Source organism: Trichomycterus rosablanca, chromosome 3 (assembly GCF_030014385.1).
Source record: "Trichomycterus rosablanca isolate fTriRos1 chromosome 3, fTriRos1.hap1, whole genome shotgun sequence".
Lineage (NCBI taxonomy): Eukaryota > Metazoa > Chordata > Actinopteri > Siluriformes > Trichomycteridae > Trichomycterus > Trichomycterus rosablanca.
The window spans coordinates 2519317-2542012 of NC_085990.1; the positions used below are offsets into that span (position 1 = coordinate 2519317).

At 44.3% G+C, this 22696-nt stretch overlaps 1 protein-coding gene across 1 annotated transcript in view; it reads left to right on the forward strand.

The window, feature by feature from the left end:
* Positions 1-11026: 11026 nt before the first annotated feature.
* Positions 11027-22696, forward strand: part of npr1b (natriuretic peptide receptor 1b) — a 48378-nt gene continuing 36708 nt past the window's right edge. Inside the window, exon 1 of the mRNA XM_062991559.1 lies at positions 11027-11795. Coding sequence (XP_062847629.1) covers positions 11027-11795 — 769 coding nt within the window. The remainder of the gene's footprint in view (positions 11796-22696) is intronic.

The window sequence follows — 22696 nt, forward strand, 5'->3', positions numbered from 1 at the left end:
TGGGCTAAACTGCCTAAATCTAGGTGCGCAAAGTATCCAAGAAATGAATGAATGAATGAATGATAAGCTTTGCAAACCTGGATTTAGGCAGTTTAGCCCATTATTCATGGCATATCTATCAGATTGGATGGCAGATCAGATGGATCTGCCATGCAGGATGGGCTAAACTGCCTAAATTCAGGTCTGCAAAGCGTATTCAGGAGGAGAGACGTATCTAATAAATAAATGAATGAATGAATGAATGATAAGTGTTACAAACCTGGATTTAGGCCGTTTAGTCCATTAATCATGGCAGATCCATCAGACTGGACGGCAGATCAGATGGATCTGCCATGCAGGATGGGCTAAACTGCCTAAATCCAAGTTTGCAAAGTGTATTCAGGAAAAGAGACGTATCTAATAAATAAATAAATGAATGAATGAATGATAAGCTTTGCAAACTTGGATTTAGGCAGTTTAGCCCATCGTTCATGACAGATCCATCTGATCTGCCATTCAATCTGATGAATCTGCCATGAAGAATGGGCTAAACTGCCTAAATCCAGGTGTACAAAGCTTATTCAGGAGGAGAGACGTATTCAAGAAATGAATGAATGAATGAATTATTAGATTTGCAGACCTGGATTTAGGCAGATTAGCCCATCGTTCATGGCAGATCCATCTGATTTGCCATCCAATCTGATGTATCTGCCATGAAGAATGGGCTTTGCAAAGCTTATCCAGGAAGAGAGACGTATCTAATAAATAAATGATTGAATGATAAGCTTTACAAACCTGGATTTAGGCAGTGTAGCCCATCCTTCATGATATCTATCTGATTGAATGGCAGATCAGATACACCTGTCATGAACGATGGGCTAAACTGCCTAAATCCAGGTTTGCAAAGAGTATTCAGGAAAAGAGACGTATCTAATAAATGAATGAATGAATGAATGCTTTTGTAAATTAAGTAAATAATTAAAAAATTTTAATCATTTTTTTCACTTTATCATGGGTTGATGGGTAAAAATGGCAATTATATCCATTCAAATAACGAGTCCGTCAGTGTCTGAATACTTTCTGAATCCACTGTTATTTATTCTTAATTTGCTGTCTCACTAAAACAATAATAAATAAATAAACACATTAGTCTCAGAGATGCGAGTTCAGGCTGTCACAGGCCTGCAATCGTTACCCAGCATCCAATCCTGCCGCTCCCTGGAGAGAACGCCCTGGAATTCCCAACACAGGAGGCTCTTCCTGTTCACGTATCAAGCGAGAGATCAACAAGACAACATCTCATGTCATTCTGTCCGCTATTAAACACAGATGTGCCGGATGAATTAGACACGTTCGTCATACAGACGAAACCCCTCTGTGTTGAACCTGTGAGGTTCCTGTAAGTTTTGGGTTTCTGTAACACAGACCGGCCGCCGTGTGACTGAAATATAGTTAGAAAAACAAAGAGGCAGATAAGTCCGAGTGAAGTAGTAGGAGGTGGAAACTATTTAGTTGCATCCTGTTTTCGTACGGTTATTTATCAGCCCTCTCTGCCCTTTTTTTGCTGGGTGGCTGTGCTGTGTTTAGAGAAGATGTACAGTCAGTTCAAGTATATCCTCGTCATTTTATTTATTTAATATTTTACTCAAGATCTTTACAGATTCAGCAGCATTTCAGGATGTTATTGATAAATCGCGTCCACTTTGTGTAGTAAAGTCTTTACTCGCATTATTAGATTCAACATTTCTCCCGATTTGGCGTAGTCAATCTGTCGTCTGCTACTGGGGATCCCTGATTGCATTCGAGGCACTGCCAATTATGGCCACTAGATGGCGCCCAGCCGACCGGTGGCAACACCGAGTTTCGAACCGAGGAGTTCAGAGTCTCGGAGCTTACGTGTGGAGTTTTGATAGAACATCGGTTACAGATGCATGTTTAAATGCAGTGCTGGCTGACAATCGAACGCCAAGGGTATTCAGTATAGGTCCTGGGTCCTTTCTGTGTGGAGTTGGCATGTTCTCCCCGTGTCCGTGGTTTCCTCCCACAGTCCAAAGACAGGCAGTCTGGTTAATTGGAGATAGTACAAATTGTTCTTAGATGTGCGTGTGTGTGTGAGTGTGTGTGACGTGTGCGTTAGGGTGGGAATGTTTGTGTGTGTGCCCTGTGATGGACTGGTGCCCTGTCCAGGGTGTTTCTGTGTGGAGTTGGCATGTTCTCCCCGTGTCCACGTGGGTTTCCTCCCACAGTCCAAAGACATGCAGTCAGGTAAATTGGAGATAGTACAAATTGTTCTTAGATGTGTGTGAGTGTGTGTGTGTGTGTGTTAAGGTTTGTGTGTCTGCCATGCGATGGACTGGCGCCCCGTCCAGGGTGTTTCTGTGTCCCTGGTGCCCATTGAGAGCTGGGATAGGTTCCAGCTTCCCTGTGACCCTGATTAGGATAAGCAGTGTATTCAGTATGAGTGTATTCTTAATGATGTTAAGGACTGTAGATAAAATCCCTGATTTAGGTGCAACATCTCAGACTGTAGGACTGTAGGACTGTAGAACTGCTCACTCAGAGGTTTTTAGAGAGTAGTGAACTAAGTGACCTTTCGTTAACGCTCCTTTTATACCCAGTCATTATAGCATCACCCATGGGAGGTTCCAAAACGATTGTTTATGATCATCCCACAAATTTACCCACAGAGTATGTAGCCGCCCTGTTTCAGCTCTTTTTTGTTTTGTTTTGTTTTGGAATGTGTTGCTGGGATCTAATTAAGAATTTGCATAAACAGTATTTACCAATGCTGGTGTTGGTATATGCTGGTATATTTGATGGTGTATTAGGGCCACTGTAAAAAATATTTTTAAGTTCAAGATTTAAGTGGAAATACTGTATTATGACTAAAAACGGTGTGCAGCCGTCGTAGGCTTGTCAGTTCAGAGAAGCACGCGTCTCAGTACCTGGATCGGCCTCCAGTGCATGTTACTGTGGTTATCCAATAACCCGCCATTACTTTTGGGTCAGTGTTTGTATTGTACTCTTCCATCCACATGACATGACGACTAAACCCGTCAATGCAACCATTTACAGTGATGCCATACGGCTTTAGTTTATCGTACGAGTCCATAAGGCTCGGTTGAAGTACTGGCGACGGCGCAGACGCCAAGCACACCAGTGGCGCACGTTCTTCTAGATAAACACAGTTTATTGCAAAGCCGTTTCAGCGTCCTTACACTAATAACAAACTGGTGCTGATGTGCTGGAGATTTCTTTATTTGTGAAACCGAGACGAAAGTACTTTACCAAATTATGAACTTCCCTAATTTTAACACGAGGAGGTTATATAGCCATAATATTTTAACTTTAATTTCAAAATCGAAACTTAAAAATATATTTTTTACAATGGCCCTAATACGCCGTCGTAGTAAATTGTTGCTTCATGTTATTTATTTGTATTTTACACACCGTCCCAACTGTTTTGGAACTGGGTTTTATAACTAAGGTTATTTTATGTTTTTAAATTGGTTATCACTGAGAAAAATAATAATAATAATAGAAAGTCTCACGTACTAGGATCCTAATAATATCTACCCCAAACTGTTAGGTTTGATTCCTGGTACAGTACCTCTACTGATGTCGTCGGTTGTGATTTCCTCTGTCTGGTACCGCTAGATCGTTCTTATGATCGGATGGCATCAGTAGAAGTTGGGACAGTAATTATTGGGACATTTAGTAAGCTAAGTCATCTGGGAAATTAGTTCCTAGTCCCAAAAAACGTAAAGTGTAGTTGTGGCTGACAGTACTAAGTAATGGGAGATTGTTTTGTGGTTTGGGACATAACCAAAAAAGATAATAATTCTAATAATAGAATAATATGCTATACACCAGTTAGGCATAACATTATGACCACCTTCCTAATATTGTCTTGGTCCCCCTTTTGCTGCCAAAACAGCCCTGCAACTGATGCTCTGTGTGTATTCTGACACCTTTCTATCAGAACCAGCATTAACTTCGCTCCCCACGTGCATCAATGAGCCTTGGTCGCCCATGACCCTGTCGCCGGTTTACCACTGTTCCTTCCTTGGACCACTTTTGATAGATACTGACCACTGCAGACCGGGAACACCCCACAAGAGCTGCAGTTTTGGAGATGCTCTGACCCGGTCCTCTAGCCATCACAGTTTGGCCCTCGTCAAACTGGCTCAGATCCTCACGCTCGCCCATTTTTCCTGCTTCTAACATCAACTTTGAGGATAAAATGTTCACTTGCTGCCTGATATATCCCCCCCACTAACAGATGCCGTGATGAAGAGATAATCAGTGTTATTCACTTCACCTGTCAGCGGTCATAATGTTATGCCTGGTCGGTATATATAGACACTCAAAAACTAAAATCTAGTTTAGACTAAAATCTAAACTAATAGCTAATTCAAAGTTAATTGTAATGCAAGGAAGAACAAGAGGCAAAACACTTCATACTAACATTGTTAATAATATAATTGATTAATAATAATAATTTTAAGGAAATTGGAACACTCGGGGTGGTATGCTAGTATGCCAGCCCACTACTGCTGGGGTCTGGAAATCTGGAGTTTGAATCTCAGTGGTGCTATCTGCCGGTCAGGTGTCTTCATGGACATGATTGACCAATGTCCATTGGGTGGCACACCTGTCAGTGCACTCTCAGTGCCGGTCCCAGGCCTCGATAGAAATAGGAGGGTTGTGTCATGAAGGGTGTAGACCTGTGCCAAGTTTAAAGATCCAATGTCATGGAGGAATCAATCCTAAAGCTAAGGAACCCCGCAGCACCCCCAGCACTTCCATGAGAAAGTTTTACCAGGGTCTGGAGGGTCCTTCTTTATCAAAGAAGATATAAGCTCAGGTCAGGGAGATTTAAAATGAGATCTGAACCCTGAGCTTCTGCTATTCTTCAGTGTAAATCCTCTCACAAACTAATGGCTTCATGGCTTAACGGCTTCTTCTTTATTGATTTGTAAATGGTATGTGTGTGTGTGTGTGTGTGTGTGTGTGTGTGTGTGTGTGTGTGTGTGTGTGTGTGTGTGGCGGCTAGCAGAAGCTTAAACAGGAAGGATGTGGACGGGATGGATTACAATCTCTGCGTTTAAAAGAATTTGGAATCTATGTACAAGATTCTGATACAGATTTATGATCCTGATATATAAAAGCACTCAGGTTCTACATGTTGAATTTTACAGGATATGTTAAGGCATGTGAAAGTGTGCCCATAGCATGATAGATAGATAGATAGATAGATAGATAGATAGATAGATAGATAGATAGATAGATAGATAGATAGATAGACAGACAGACAGACAGACAGACAGACAGACAGACAGACAGACAGACAGACAGACAGACAGACAGACAGACAGACAGACCAAGAAGCTTGAATGTAGTTGGTGTCAAGTTGAGTATTTGCATGACTGTGAGGCAGGGTTTAGGAAATGTGCCATCATATATACACCAATCAGCCATAACATTAAAACCACCTCCTTGTTTCTACACTCACTGTCCATTTTATCAGCTCCACTTACCATATAGAAGCACTTTGTATTTCTACAACTACTGACTGTAGTCCATCTGTTTCTCTACATGCTTTGTTAGCCCCCTTTCACCCTGTTCTTCAATGGTCAGGACCCCCACAGGACCACCACAAAGCAGGTATTATTTAGGTGGTGGATGATTCTCAGCACTGCAGTGACACTGACATGGTGGTGGTGTGTTAGTGTGTGTTGTGCTGGTATGAGTGGATCAGACACAGCAGTGCTGCTGGAGTTTTTAAACACCTCACTGTCACTGCTGGACTGAGAATAGTCCACCAACCAAAAATATCCAGCCAACAGCGTCCCGTGAGCAGCGTCTTGTGACCACTGATGAAGGTCTAGAAGATGACCGACTCAAACAGCAGCAACAGATGAGCGATCGTCTCTGACTTTACATCTACAAGGTGGACCGACTAGGTAGGAGTGTCTAACAGACTGGACAGTGAGTGGACACGGTATTTAAAAACTCCATCAGCGCTGCTGTGTCTGATCCACTCCTACCAGCACAACACACACTAACACACCACCACCATGTCAGTGTCACTGCAGTGCTGAGAATGATCCACCACCTAAATAATACCTGCTCTGTGGTGGTCCTGTGGGGGTCCTGACCATTAAAGAACAGGGTGAAAGCAGGCTGTGTTGTTCACACAATAAGGAGAAAAGCAGCGATGTTTAATTGGACGTTTACACACTGACATCTGTTCAGTTTGGGTTTTGAATGTACCTCATGCATACTTGCTAATGACGTAGTGGGTGCAGCTGGTAGAATGGATTCTAATTTTGTTTCGGCTTCTCAAAATTACCCCTATGTCCCAAAAACATGCCAGTACTGCATTTGGGTTGGTGATCGACGCGCCGTGATGAATTAGCGCCCTCTCCAGGCTGTACTCTTGCCTCCAGTCATGATCAGGAATTAGGAACTCGAATAGCGAATGATTACCCCTGTTTCTTTTGGATCCTGTTTTGGCAGGGGGTGTTTACTTGTTCTTCAGCTGTGTGTAGGTACATGTAGCGGGACGTGGAGAGTGCACATCAATTAGCGTCTTTTACAACCTTCTGCTTTCTTCCTCCCTTCTCTTCCCTAGAGAGAGAGAGAGAAAGAGAGAGTACATTAGAGCGAAAGGCATGACTACTTAGGTGAACACACACATACACACACACACACACACACACATTCTCGCAGTCTTGCACTATTACTCAGCCCTCTCTGGTTCAGTCTGGCTCAGGCAGGGCTGCTGTTCATCGAGGGGTCGATCCAGCGCTTCACTGCCTCCTTATATACAGGGGCCACCTGTGGTCATCATCATTCCTGATGTCCCCGACTGGACCTGCCACAGACGCTCTTCTTGGACCTGACTCGGAACTCTGAAGCTCTTTTCGTTGAGCTTTTCCAGGATTATACACGATCATCTTGAGCACTTGTACTAACTGTGCACGTGGATGGATTTTGTGCTGCCGTTAAAGATTCGGAGATCCGTCCCTGCTGTAGCCGGAGGTGTTTCGTGCGGTCAGATCTGCTCTCCATGCTTTAAAATCACACTTGGCTTTGGTCTTCACAGCCTGATGGAATGCTACAGGTAAACTCAATGTTGCTTCTTTTATCACTTGTTTTTAAGTACAGCGGTACCTTGTAACTCGACGTCCGTTAAACTCGACGTGTGTGGGACTGTCGCTTTGCGTCTTCAAAGTGCGAATATGAGACGAATCAGATCCAGGGTTACAGCTCCACATGTATCTGTGTTTATCTGGATTTTCCTCCCTGTTTCACTTTTAAACTTGTGTTACAGCTCCAGCTTCTGAGAAATGGTGAGAATCAGAATCAGCTTCTCCCAGAGTCTAAAACGCTTCTGGTTCAAAATAAAGCTTAACGTGGTTTAATGTAGTAAAAGAAGGAGACAGGAGCACTAAACTTCTCTTCATTATTACTGCTCATAAGTTCTTCCACTAATCACATTCCTCACTCGCTGTTTTACTACAGTAAGTCACGGTAAGCTTTGTTCACCGCCGCCACACTTCATAGGACATAACGGTATTCCAAGATTAAGCATCTCCACCATTAAGAAGCATAATGAAACAATAAAGAATTGAAGCTAAAGTTCATGTTTAATTGTATTTCAGTGTGTTTATATTATATTTGTGTTATTTTCAGTGTTTAAGTGTCAAAAACAACCTCATTATTTTACATGAGCCTAAAATATCTGTAGTTCCACGGGACCATGGATGCATTAACAAGTTTTCCAAACATCCTTATGGGAAAAAATACCTTAAAACTCAACGTCTTTTAAACTTGACGCCACTCCCAGAACCAACTGTCAAGCCGTAGCCTAGCAGTTAAGGTACTGGACTAGTAATCAGAATGTCACTGGTTTAAGCCCCACTACTGCCAGGTTGCTGCTGTTGGGCCCTTGAGCAAGGCCCTTAACCCTTAATTGCTCAGACTGTATACTATATCTGTACTGTAAGTCGCTTTGTATAAAGGCGTCTGCTAAATGCCGAAAATGTAAACGTAAACTGTCGTTGAGTTTTAAGGTACCGCTGTACTTTTGCAATTAAAGCAGCTAATCCACTTCCTGCATGTTTTGGAAGTAGGTAGAAAAGCAAAATACTAACAGGAAACCGTCCATCACCAGCCTCTTGTCTCTTTAAACGTTTTTAAAGTCGTTTTTTGAGTTAGGCACCCGGGTGGTGTGGGGCCAAAGTAGCTATCCCACTCCTGCTGAGATCTGGTGATCCATGGACGTGGTTGGCTAATCCGTAGGTGGAGGGATGGCCGAAACAGCCCAGCCATTGGGGGTCGCACTTGTCAGTGTGCTCTCAGTGCTGGTCCCAAGCCCAGAGATGGTGTAAAAACTGTGCCAAGTCTGATATGTGGACCAGATTTACAGTGGCAACCCCTAAATACAGGAGCAGCTTAAAGAATATAATAATGTCGTTTTTTGAGCACACTGTAGGATATCCCAGAATAAACTGAGTCGCTGTTAATTGAGTTTTCTTCTCAGTGATTGGCTGTGGGGCGTCTCAATTACATTTAGGGGTGGAGCTAACACTTTCCAAGCCTAACAACCCTGGTCAAACCAAGTGGATTCTGGAAAAGTCTGGAAATAAAAGCATTCCGGTGACCTGGGTTGATCCTTGCCACCAGTCCCTGAATTTGGTGTGTTCTTTCTGTCTACACATGAGTTTCCTTGGTTCTTGTTCGTCTTAGACTTTCCAATAGCATACAGAAGGTGGATTGGCTCCTCTAGATCAAGACTAGGTCCTGCGATAGATTGGCGCCCTGATCAGGGTTCATTCTAACCCGTTAAAACCCTAAATGGGACGAAGCCGCTCGGTAAAATGAACCAATACGTGAATGAAAATTCATGTGGCATGGTGATGGGAATGCAACGGGTGATGTGGCTGCTGCACAGCTTTAGAACCCCATGGATTTGGGTTCAAACCCTGGTTCCTGTCAGTTTTGTTCTCCGTGTCCCCACAGTGTTTTCTTTTGGTCTTGGACCCACCATCATCATGAGAAGGGTGACGTTTGTAGTGCAAATGAATGAAACCGACTGATTTTTAATAAATATGGAAACATAAACACAACTTACAGTCATACAGGGGCTGCTTTGAACACTCGGAGGATCTGAGAACCTCAGAATACTGACACACACACACACACACACACACCCACACACACACACATTTACCAGCTCTAAAAGAAGCAGCACTGGAGAGGCATAATCAGCCCCAGCTGCCCCTCGGTGTGCTCCTCCGTGATAAGATAACCGGCGCCTGTATTTTGGGTACGGTCAGTAGAAGGAAGCACTGTTTGGACTGTTTGGAATCTGGAAGATCTGGAGCTCTGCCTGGTGTGCAAGTTTGGTGAAAAGCTGTAATGTGTAGCCGGTTCCCATTTTAGAGCTGTGTGGTGAGTGCAGTGAAATTTCATTAAACTGGCCTGGCTAATGGATACGTGTCTGGGTCCTGTAGGATGATGGGAACTGCAAGGCTGGAGAAAGCGTTTGGGGTTGTAGTGCTGTGTACAGCTAATAATGATTTATTTATTTATTAGGATTTTAACGTCATGTTTTACACACTCTGGTTACATTCATGACAGGAACGGTGGTTACTGCTTACACAAGATTTATCAGTTCAAGTTTTTAATATCAAACACAGTCTTGGACAATTTAGTATCTCCAATTCACCTCACTTGCATGTCTTTGGACTGTGGGAGACACAGGGAGAACATGCAAACTCCACACAGAAATCTGTTTCTCTGCATGCTTTGTTTGCCCCCTTTCATGCTGTTCTACAATGGTCAGGACCCCCACAGGACCACCACAGAGCAGGTATTATTTAGGTGGTGGATCATTCTCAGCACTGCAGTGACACTGACATGGTGGTGGTGTGTTAGTGTGTGTTGTGCTGGTATGAGTGGATCAGACACCTCACTGTCACTGTCATCGACCAGCCAGCAGAGGTCGTAACTGCAGCAGATATGAGGAATCTTTACGACCCTCCCTCCCTCAGACAACCAATCATTAGCTAAATTTATTTGTAGTTTTAATAATTACTTCTAGTTAATTCATACAGTTTTTGGACTTCTGGTAGCATAATGATTTGCATACTGGCGTCACTAAGGGGTAAAAGGTTATTTAGGTCCTAAACAGAAAAGATCTCAGATTTCTAAAGCAGAGGTCAAACGGGGTCGATTCATTGTCGATCCATTATTCATGCTCACGTCCTGTTTTATTGTAACCACACTTTCCAGCTGCATGTTTACATTTACATTTTCAGCAGGGTCTTGCTCAGGGGTCCAACAGTGGCAACCTGGCAGCAACCTTCTTCTTAAAAAGTTCTTAGCTTTCATAGTTTGTTTGTTTACTTACACATCTTTTTACTGTGGGAGGAAACCGGAGTTCCCGGAGGCAACCCACACAGACACTGGGAGAACATGCAAACTCCACACAGATAGGACTGGGATCGTTCCAGCTTGGAATCAAACCCTAGAGCTTCTCACTGTGAGGTGGCAGTGCTACCCAGCAGACCCCTCGCAGTTTAGGGTCTCCATCCTTAGAAAGATATAGTTCTCTCGGTCTCACCGCTGGAGGAGGGATGGTGGCACAGCTGGCGCTGCCACCTCACAGCAAGAAGAGCCTGGGTTCGATTCCTGTCAGTTTGTGTACTCCGGGTTCTCCTAAAATCTCCAAAACATGCCAGTAGGTGTGAGTGAGAGTTACATTTACATTTTCGGCATTTAGGAGATGCTTTTATCCAAAGTGACTAACAGTACTGTGACAGTATACAGTCCAACCAATTGAGGGTTAAGGGCCTTGCTCAAGGGCCCAACAGTGGCAACCTGGCAGTGGTGGTGCTTGAACCAGCGACCTTTTGATTACTAGTCTGGTGTGAATAAATGAATGAAGGAATGTATTCATCTTGCTTCAGAGGTTTAATATGCATGTATGTGTGTGCAGTTTTTTTAGATTCTTGGGCCACTGAACTGAGGTACCATGAGGCGGGCGTGCCAGTTAGAAGGGCGACTCCCAAACGCCCCGATGCTGCTGCTCCTGTTCCTGCTCTGCGGCCTTTCCACTTCCATCCGCTTCAGATCCGCTCCTTCACGAGAGCCGCACAGACACGTCAATCACAAGCCGGACAACATCACGCTGGCCATCATTCTCCCTAAACACAACACCTCGTACCCGTGGGCGTGGCCGCGTGTCGCGCCGGGCATGCTGCGTGCCATCTCGCTGGTCAACGCCGACCCTTCACTCCTGCCCGGGTACAATCTGCAGTACGTGTTCGAGAACAGCGAGAACGCCGATGGGATCTGCTCCGAGTCCATCGCTCCACTCATGGCCGTGGACCTGAAGTTCACCCACGAGCCGTGGGCTTTCATCGGCCCGGGCTGCGACTACACGTCCTCTCCCGTGGGACTGTTCACCACGCACTGGGGTCTCCCCATGATCACGGCGGGGGCGCCGGCCGTGGGGTTCGTCCACGCCGCCGTCTACACCTCCATCACCAACACGGGTCCCACGCACAAGAAGCTTGGCGAGTTCGGCCTCCACGTGTGCCGGCACTTCGGCTGGGGTCAGCACGCCCTGCTGATGTTCGGCGACAGCAAGATGAGCGAGCGCGAGTGCTACTTCACCATCGAGGGGCTTTACATGGAGCTGCACGAAGCCAACATCTCCACCGAAGATCTGGTGTTTGAGGAGGACAGCGGGCCCATCAACTACTCTGAAAACCTGAACAGGATCAAAGAGGAGGGCAGAGGTGAGTGGCTCACTTTTGGATTCTATTAGGAGAAGCTGTGTGATCTGTGTGAGAACCAGATCCAGCAGGAAGGAACCTGGGTTTGATTCCCAGTCCGGGTGCTCTGGTTTCCTCCAGCGAGTCTAAAGACGTGCACACAGGACCACCACAGAGCGGGTATTATTTAGGTGGTGGATGATTCTCAGCACTGCAGTGACACTGACATGGTGGTGGTGTGTTAGTGTGTGTTGTGCTGGTATGAGTGGATCAGACACAGCAGCGCTGCTGGAGTTATTAAACACCTCACTGTCACTGCTGGACTGAGAATCGTCCACCAACCAAAAATATCCAGCCAACAGCACCCCGTGGGCAGCGTCCTGTGACCACTGATGAAGGTCTAGAAGATGACCGACTCAAACAGCAGCAATAGATGAGCGATCGTCTCTGACTTTACATCTACAAGGTGGACCGACTAGGTAGGAGTGTCTAATAGAGTGGACAGTGATTGGACACGGTATTTAAAAACTCTGATCCACTCATACCAGCACAACACACACTAACACACCACCACCATGTCAGTGTCACTGCAGTGCTGAGAATGATCCACCACCTAAATAATACCTGCTCTGTGGTGGTCCTGTGGGGGTCCTGACTATTGAAGAACAGGGTGAAAGCAGGTTAAAAAATCATGTAGAGAAACAGATGGACTACAGTCAGTAATTGTAGAACTATAAAGTGCTTCTATATGGTAAGTCAAGCTCTATGGACAGTGAGTGTAGAAACCAGGAGGTGGTTTTAATGTTATGCTTGATCAGTGTATGTCTACATCCCGGATTGATTATATCAAGAGAGAGAGGGTTTCGTGTTACGCCGCCTCCTGAACGTTTCGCTCCCCATTCATTCTCTGAACAAAAGATCAACAATGACTTCCTGTTCTGGTATGTGTAATGACCGACCTGTGTTTTCTTTCCCAGCCATTAGCCGGGGGATTTATTGCACTAGTTTAATAATTCAAAACACGACGCCGACGAGGTTAACGTTGGTCAGCTCACAGAGAGCTGAATGTAACCACTGAACACCATTAGGATGAATTGGAATGTTGAATGTGAGCCAGTCCTTCTCATTCAGCATCAAGGCCTGACCTTACAAATGCTCCTTTTCCTAAATGGACACAAGTTCCCACGGACACCCTCCAAATTCTCATAAAAAGCATTCTCAGAGGGTTGTAGCTGCAACAGAAGGTGTACAAAAGTATGTGGACACCTGACCATCCCATTTTCAGCTATAACAAAAGCCTGGCTATTGGGAGGTGAACTTGTCAGTGCACTCTCAGTGCCGGTCCCAAGCCTGGAAAAAAATATGAGGGTTGACGGGTCAACACGAGTGCTGACACCTCGAACCTGCGCCTGTATGGACAACGATTGGCTCGTCCAATATAAGGCAAGAGGAGGAATGTCAGAGGATTCCTCATAAATGCTGCAGTTACGACCTCTGCTGGCTGATCGATGGCGCTGCACAGTAAGACAGGGGATAATAGAGATAAGTGCTTGACTCTCCGTGCACGATATGGGTCTCTGTAGGAAACCACCTTGTGCAGGTGAAAAGAAGAGGTTGGCTACTGCACACATGTCGGGATTACAGCCCTATAAACACTAGTATGACCAGGCATAACATTATGAGCACTGACAGGTGAAGTGAATAACACTGATTATCTCTTCATCACGGCACCTGTTAGTGGGGGGGATATATTAGGCAGCACGTGAACATTTGATCCTCAAAGTTGATGTTAGAAGCAGGAAAAATGGATGAGCGTGAGGATCTGAGTGAGTTTGACGAGGGCTAAATTGTGACGGCTAGACGACTGGGTCAGAGCATCTCCAAAACTGCAGCTCTTGTGGGGTGTGTCCCGGTCTGCAGTGGTCAGTATCTATCAAAAGTGGTCCGCAGGCGACAGGGTCCTGGGCGGCCAAGGCTCATTGATGCACGTGGGGAGCGAAAGCTGAAGAAGTTCAAGCTGGTTCTGATAGAAAGGTGTCAGAATACACAGAGCATCACAGTTGCTGGGCTGTTTCGGCAGCAAAAGGGGGACCGAGACTATATTAGGAAGGTGGTCACAATGTTATGCCTGGTCGGTGTCCAGTATGTAGGTTTCACATAGATTTGAGCCTCTGAGTTTGATCCTGACTACCAGTTTGTTGTCTGTGTTTGAGATGTCCTTCTCCTAATCAGGTGGGTTTTGTCAGGTACAAAAGTTTCCATCCACCTCCCAAAAGCCTGAAAACAGGTGGATTTACCTACAGACTCAGTTAATATCTCTAAATCAGGTGCATCAGGGTTGCAGTGAATTCTGGGAGTAATGTGGAAGTATTAAATGTATGTATACGATGTGTTAATGCACCGCGCCGGATGTCCAGTGTTTATTTTTAGTTTGCTCTCAGTGTTCCCAGATTACATTTGAATTCACAGCAACTCTAAACCGGTGACTGAAGATGAACCCCAATAAAATTCCTGACAGAATGATTCTGTTCCAGTCCCACAGGATATGAACACGTCCACGCAGCAGTATTTATTATTATTATTATTATTTAACGGAAGTCACGGGATGACGTTCATCAGATCGTATCAGATCCGTCCGCATTTCCTGTGAATACCACATTTCCTCCCTGTTTTGTCGTATCCAATTCCCAGATCATATTTCACCTCCACTCCTGACCGAGGAGAGTCTTGACTAACACACACTAACGACACGTGTCTATTTATTTCATTTCTTTTATCAGCCAGCAGAAGTCGTAATTCCAGCAGTTTGCAGGAATCCTTTCCATGTAGAATTTGCAGCAACTTTGCAGCAACAGTTTAGGGAAGGCTCTTTCCTGTCCCTGTGCACAAAGCAAGCTTGATTTAAACAAACTCCAGTGTCCTGCAGAGGGCCCCGACCTCAGCCCCACTCAAAAGCTCAATATCAGCACCCAGCCTTACAAATACTGTCATTTTTCGACTGAATGGACACAAATTCCCACAGACAGACAAAATAGCGGCTGTTATTCTAGCTGACCACACAGATGTCGCTCTATTTTATTACTGTCTGTTTTTTAAAATGGGACGTCCATTAAGCTCACGGTCGGCATCATAAACTGTCAGGATTCATGAGTTTCAGGAATAAAATGCACTCATGCGGCTGCCGTGGGTCCCAATTTGAGCCCGTTTGTAGTAGCGCTCAGCAGGGGCTTCAACATCACAACCCTTCCATAAAAGCTGTATCGACGAGAACCAATTACGCTCCTCAGATTTAAGCTTCTCTTGTTTCAGATCACTTCACTCCCACTCGGCCGTGTTCACATGCTGATGAGAGCTTCACAGTTGAGCGCTCAGCAGAGGGACCCGCGTCTGCCTTTTTAAATCCCCGGCAAATTAGCTTCAAATTGCTACGCAGCGTTTAGTCAGTGCTAATGAAAGCGGTGATCAAAGCTGGGTTTGGATGCCACGGATCTGAAATTCATAACAAACCAGATTTGATACGTGAGCACAATATCAGACCTGAGCAGAAACTTTCGGACTCTGTGTGTGCAATAGAGTTTTTAAGCACCAGCACCAAGGTCCTGGGTTCGATTCCCAGGTGGAGCGATCCGGGTCCTTTCTGTGTTGTTTGCATGTTCTCCTTGTGTGTGTGGGTTTCCTCTGGGTGCTCCGATTTCCTCCAACAGTCCAAGAACATGAAGTCAGGTTAATTGGAGATACTAGAAACGACCCTAAAGGCCTCGGCATACTTCCTGTTGCACAAAGCCAAACGCGCCTTCGCGAGCTTACAAGCTAGCATACTTCCAGCGGTTTGGTTTCGCCTGTCGTGTCTGCTCCACAAGCTGCAGGTGATGCTGTGACGTTTATGATGTTAAGTTCCATGACTATCAAAAAACGATGGCTGCGTCCGAAATCGCACACTTAAACTGTACGTACTAAATTAGAGGCGGTGCGTACTGCTCGGCCGGTACAGAAGCTCTTTCAGTACGCAAGTGTGCCCAAGCAGTAGATTATCCGGGTACTTTTCGCGTACTGTTTAATGATTGTTTGTTTGTTTATTAGGATTTTTACGTCATGTTTTACACTTCGGTTACACTCATGACAGGAACGGTAGTTATTCATTACACAAGATTCATCAGTTCACAAGATTATATCAAACACAGTCATGGACAATTTTGTTTCTCCAGTTCACCTCACTTGCACGTCTTTGGACTGTGGGAGGAAACCAGAGCACCCAGAGTAAACCCACGCAGACACGGGAGAACATGCAAACTCCACACAGAAAGGACCCACCTGGGGATTGAACCCAGGACCTTCTTGCTACCCACTTAGCCACTGTGCCTCCCTACTGTTTAATGAATACTACGCTCCTGCGTTCAGTATGAAAGTAGCGATTTCGGACGCAGCCGATGATCACAGTTGAGACGCTCCTCAAAATCGTCCATGTTTGTTTTCATGGCACGTCTCATTTTTTACCGACCAATCACAGGCATTGTCGCGGAGTTTCGCCGTCCACGGAGTTCGCCCAGCATCTATGTGTGCGACAAGGCGAGCGAAGCCTCTGCGCGACGTCCGTGTTCGCTCTCTTTTTCCGCAATTACGTCACATTGAACGGCGTCTCCGCATGAAGTACGCTGAGGCCTTAAGTTTGTGTGACCTGTCCGGGGTGTTTCCTGCCTTTCGTCCAGTGAATCGGACCCTCTGTGACCCTTGTATAGGATAAAGCACTGGTAAAATGGACAAGTAATGAAGCTTTTTTGGTAGAATATCACTAATTTGGTTGATTAAAGTTGGTTGGTGGATGTTTAATGGTATTTTTTGTGGTATAATCCATCTGACTGTCCATTCTGTTGTAAAATGCCAAGTGTCCAACAGTTCTCTTAATAATAGGATTATTAATCCAGTAATCAAATTCTCCTCTTGATCTCTGGACTTAAGTCAAGTCAAATTTATTTCTGTATAATTAATTATAATTAAATTCTATGTTTTCTACTTTTTTACACTTTCTAAAACATTTCTATACTGTATTAATATTTTTTATCCAGTTCTGTTCTTACTAACATGTCCGAGCGGTCACGAAAGCATTGCACCGCCGGCTGTACTGTGTGCGATCTGATTTGGAATATCGATCGTAACGAGGACCCCTCGACCTCTCCGGGTCTTCTAATTAACTCGCTCCTCCTCTTTCTCCGTGTGTCGCTTCGGTTCCTGCCATCGCCATGGTTTCGGGGTGAAGGAGCACCCATGCCGAACTAAACCGACCGCGCGGTCGTGCTGAACGTTCCATCGGTCGCCGCTCGCATACTTCCTACCCATCTGGTCCTGGTTGAACATTAAGCTGAGATAATGAAGGCTGTATGGACACAGATGAGAAAGAGACGTGAACATAAGCTGGCTGCTGGTTATCTGCATGAGTGATAATGGACGTCACACCTGAAGCCGTCAGTGCTGTGGGAGGAATGTGCTGATGAGAGGAGAACTGCTTGTTCTGTGAACACCGAGTTAAATCAGTTACTTCGCTCAGTGGAAACGAAATTACTTTGGACCCCCGTGGGTCTGTGTTTTGTCCAGGATTTTTCTTCTTCTTTTCTGGTATTGATGTGAGACAGGTAGATCGACAGGTAGTGGTCCCTCCCGCTACCCAGGTGCTCAAGCCATTATAGCATATCATCAAACTGCCAGATGCCAATCAAAGCATGGGTGAAGCAGCGCCCAGCATAAAGCACACACATACACTGATCAGCCATAACATTAAAACCACCTCCTTGTTTCTACACTCACTGTCCATTTTATCAGCTCCACTTTGTAGTTCTACAATTACAAATACTGTGTCCACTCACTGTCCACTCTATTAGACACTCCTACCTAGTTGGTCCAGCTTGTAAATGTGGTCATCTTCTAGACCTTCATCAGTGGTCACGGGGGGCTGTTGGCTGGATATTTTTGGTTGGTGGACTATTCTCAGTCCAGCAGTGACAGTGAGGTGTTTAAAAACTCCAGCAGCGCTGCTGTGTCTGATCCACTCATACCAGCACAACACACACTAACACACCACCACCATGTCAGTGTCGCTGCAGTGTTGAGAATGATCCACCACCTAAATAATACCTGCTCTGTGGGGGTCCTGTGGGGGTCCTGACCATTGAAGAACAACATGAAAGGGGGTAACAAAGCATGCAGAGAAACAGATGGACTACAGTCAGTAATTGTAGAACTACAAAGTGCTTCTATATGGTAAGTGGAGCTGATAAAATGGACAGTGAGTGTAGAAACAAGGAGGTGGTTTTAATGTTATGGCTGATTGGTGTATATACCGCTCAGAAAGCATTACAAAGCATCACGACTGTCACCAAACTTCAGAAACACAGAGCATAGGGGATTTAGGTTATGGTAAAAAAAAAACATCTGGTATAAATACAGTTCTTATTCGTTTAAAAAACGGCGTAAACCATTTGGCTTTACATTGTATGCTGGTCAAGCTGGTCTTCCAGTATAAACCAGCTCTTATAGCGAGATACAATGAAACCTCAGTTCTCAGACCTAATCTGTTCCAGAATGCTGGATAAAAATGAAGCCAAAGTAATTGATGTAATTGAGCATCTATCTGTCTGTCTGTCTGTCTGTTTTTTTTAGTCTGTCTTTCTTTCTTTCTTTCTGTCTGTCTGGCTGTCTATCTGTCCATCCGTTCGTCCATCTATCTATCTATCTATCTATCTATCTATCTATCTATCTATCTATCTATCTATCTATCTATCTATCTATCTATCTATCTATCTGTCTGTTTGTCCATCCATCCGTCCATTTACATTCACGGCATTTAGCAGACACTTTTATCCAAAGCAACTTACAGTACAGTTACAGTATACAGTCTAAGCAATTGAGGGTTAAGGGCCTTGCTCAATGGTGCAACAGTGGCAACCTGGCAGTGGTGGGGCTTGAACCAGCAACCTTTGAATTACTAGTCCAGTACCTTAACCACTAGGCCACAACTGTCCGTCCGTCCGTCCATCCATCCGTCCGTCCATCCGTCCGTCCATCCGTCCGTCCATCCGTCCGTCCATCCATCCGTCCATCCATCCATCCATCCATCCATCTACCCGTCTATCCATCCTGTCTATTTATGTCTGTCTGTCTATCTGTCTGTCTGTCCGTCCGTCTGTCTATCCATCCATCCATCCATCCATCCATCTGTCTATTTGTCTATCTATCTATCTGTCTGTCCGTCCGTCCGTCCATCATTCTATTATAAAGCATTTTAACATGTTTATTAACACTTACAAGCAAAAAATTATACAAAAACATTAAACACAATAAATAGATGAAATAAATGAATATCACCTTCACTGTCGTTACTGAGGAGAGCTGACGACTTAAATGGAAGGTAGTGAAGAGCTTTTAAAGAAATGATGCCTCAGACATACAATCACTGACTGTTTTCTGTTTTGTTTCTCAAAATCAACAACAATTTTTACCTTTTTAGCCGGCAGTGATCTTTGTAAGAGTAAGAACTTCTACACATTTCGCAACATCGACTACTTTATGGCTCTTTACTTTTTAGTACAGTGATGATGGTAGATTTCACCATTCCGAACTGTGTAGCAATATCAGACACATGGACGCCACGTTCGTGTTTTCATATTATGAAACAATTTTTTACCTCTGTCTTGGTTTGTACGACTTATCTTTTTGTTTTGCTGCTGTCTCTGCCTGTCTTTGGTCCCACAGTGGCTTTTTATTACGAATATTAAAAACACACGCACACACACACACACACACACACACACACACACACGCACACAAAGTTGAGAACATTTACACAGCAAATTTTAGAAGTGTGCACTCAATAAATATGGTAAAGAACCAAACTGTTTAATATTTACATTTACGGCATTTAGCAGACGCTTTTATCGAAAGCGACGGTATACAGTCTAAGCAATTGAGGGTTTAGGGCCTTGATCAAGGGCGCAACAGTTACAACCTGGCAGAGGTGAGGCTTGAACCAGCAACCCTCTGATTACTAGTCCAGTACCTTAACCACTAGGCTACAGCTGCTCTTATGGATATTGAAGATGTTGGAGAACTGATGTTCCACTGTAATCCTGTGTAAGTCCAGCTCTGCCCAGTTTAAACTGGCAGGACACCAGTAATTGGATGCAGAACCCTGTTCAGCCCAGGCAGTTCTTATCTGTGTTGCTTTTCTCAGAGGGAACAAAAGACCAGAGGAGCGCCGGGGTAATTACGCGCACTTAGCAGTAAAGTAAATGAGATATTTCGGGCCATAAAGTCTGACTGCATGTGAACCAGTGTGTACTGGTGTGTGAGTGTGTGAGTAATCATTTATTTTTGTGTCTCTTACTGGAAATGATGAGATCATGTTTTCATATCACAGTGGTCGTGCTGCTTAAAATCAGCTGAACGTTTGCAATTCAAAACACAAACACGAGTCCACACAGAACTGCCCCATCAGGAGCTAATAAAGAGGAACGGACATCACAAATCACTGGAGTGGAACATTACTATTCTGATGGGAGTGGTTTCTTCCAGAATGAATGGTCTTATCCATTAGAACAATACAGAACGGCTTCAAAATAAACACACATCATTTGTTGTTGCCTTGGTAGTCACCAGATTTCACCTCATGTGAACATCTGAGAAAGATTTTAACAAATATTTTAGCCAATATTTGACATTTGTGAGAGAACAGTTCCTACTTTAGTTCTTAATAGAATTTCTGTGTTCATATAGAATACTAATGGACGGCCATTCACCCTTATAGCTATGTAAACTGATCAGCCATAACATTAAAACCACCTCCTTGTTTCTACACTCACTGTCCATTTTATCAGCTCCACTTACCATATGGAAGCACTTTGTAGTTCTACAATTACTGACTGTAGTCTATCTGTTTCTCTACATACTTTATTAGCCTGCTTTCACCCTGTTCTTCAATGGTCAGGACCCCCACAGGACCCCCACAGAGCAGGTATTATTTAGGTGGTGGATCATTCTCAGCACTGCAGTGACACTGACATGGTGGTGGTGTGTTAGTGTGTGTTGTGCTGGTATGAGTTTTTAAATACCGTCCAAATCACTGTCCACTCTATTAGACACTCCTACCTAGTTGGTCCACCTTGTAGATGTAAAGTCAGAGACGATCGCTCATCTATTGCTGCTGTTTGAGTCGCTCATCCTCTAGACCTTCATCAGTGGTCACAGGACGCTGCCCACGGGGCGCTGTTGGCTGGATATTTTTGGTTGGTGGACGATTCTCAGTCCAGCAGTGACAGTAAGGTGTCTAAAAACTCCTGCAGAGCTGCTGTGTCTGATCCACTCATACCAGCACAACACACACTAACACACCACCACCATGTCAGTGTCACTGCAGTGCTGAGAATCATCCACCACCTAAATAATACCTGCTCTGTGGTGGTCCTGTGGGGGTCCTGACCATTGAAGAACAGCATGATAGGGAGCTAACAAAGCATGTAGAGAAACCGATGGACTACAGTCAGTAATTGTAGAACTACAGTGCTTCTATATGGTAAGTGGAGCTGATAAAATGGACAGTGATTGTAGAAACAAGGAGGTGGTATTAATGTTATTGGTGATCCGTGTATTATATTGATTTATTTTTAATGGGACTTACTTGTAGTCAGTGTGAACTGAATCTGTTGTAGTGGATTGTGGGGGCCCGACACCTCACTTTTAGCTAATATTTGACATTTGTGAGAAAACATTTTCTACCTTAGTACTACTAAACAATGGTGTAACTAACTAACTAACTAATTTAACTAAGTTCTTAATAGAATTTCTGTGTGCATATAGAATCCTAATGTAGAGCCGTTCACCCTTATATGTGTATATATAAAGGTTTAGGTTAGCTCTTTTATTTATTCATTCATTCATTGTCTATTTTTACCCCCTGGTCAGGGATGCGGTGGGTCTGATTAATTGGGCAAAAGGCAGGAAACATCCTGGACATTCTAACACACTTACACTCATGGTCATTTTAAGTAGCTCCAATTGGCCTGACTGAACGTCTTTGGAATTGTTGGCGGAAACCCACCCGAACACCAGGAGAACATGCAAACCCCACACAGAAAGGACCCTGAGGGGAGTCGAACCCAAGCCCTTCTTGCTGTAACGCATCAGCTCCATTAAAAAAACCAAAATCTAATTACACGCGTTTGATCTCAGCAGATGAAACCAGAATCCTGGTCTTTTATAAAGCACATATGAAACGAATACCAAAGCTGCAGCTGTTTTATTTCCAGATGTGTAACACGACACCGTTATTGATAATGTGTTTCCACCGCAGCAATTTCTGCACAAAAAGTGCTCGATGTCTCCTGTTTCCGATCTGATTCCGAGCTTTCAGACTGTATGAAGTCATTCTTAGATGCTTTAAACAGGACTGTATTATTTGTGGGGGGGAGTCAGGCACTGATAAAGTCTGGCTTACAGACAGGGTTCCGATTCATCTCAAAAGTGGGCAGATAATTGATGAACTGACATTGAAAAGTGGAAAAAAAGGGAAGAACATGCAAAAAAATCAACAAGCTTTTTAGTACAAGTCATTCTACTGCTAGTGTTTATCTGAGATGCATGGCTGCATGTTTACTATCAGTGTGTCTAAAAACAGCAGATTACGCTGGTAGAGGGGGGCGTTTAGAGAAGTAAAAATAGCCCTTACTAATATTGATTCAGGGCCTTGCTTTATTCAAAAACAGCTTGAATTCCTCGTGGATTTTGCCGCCATACAAGTACTGAGTTGGTCGTTGGACTTTTTTCTAGAAGAGAGGGTGGATTTTTAAATCTGGTGATTGGACCGTCCATTAAGATACTAAATGTGATGCTTGTTTTAAGCTGAATGTAGTGGGAATGTAGAAGTATCACCAGGAATGCTC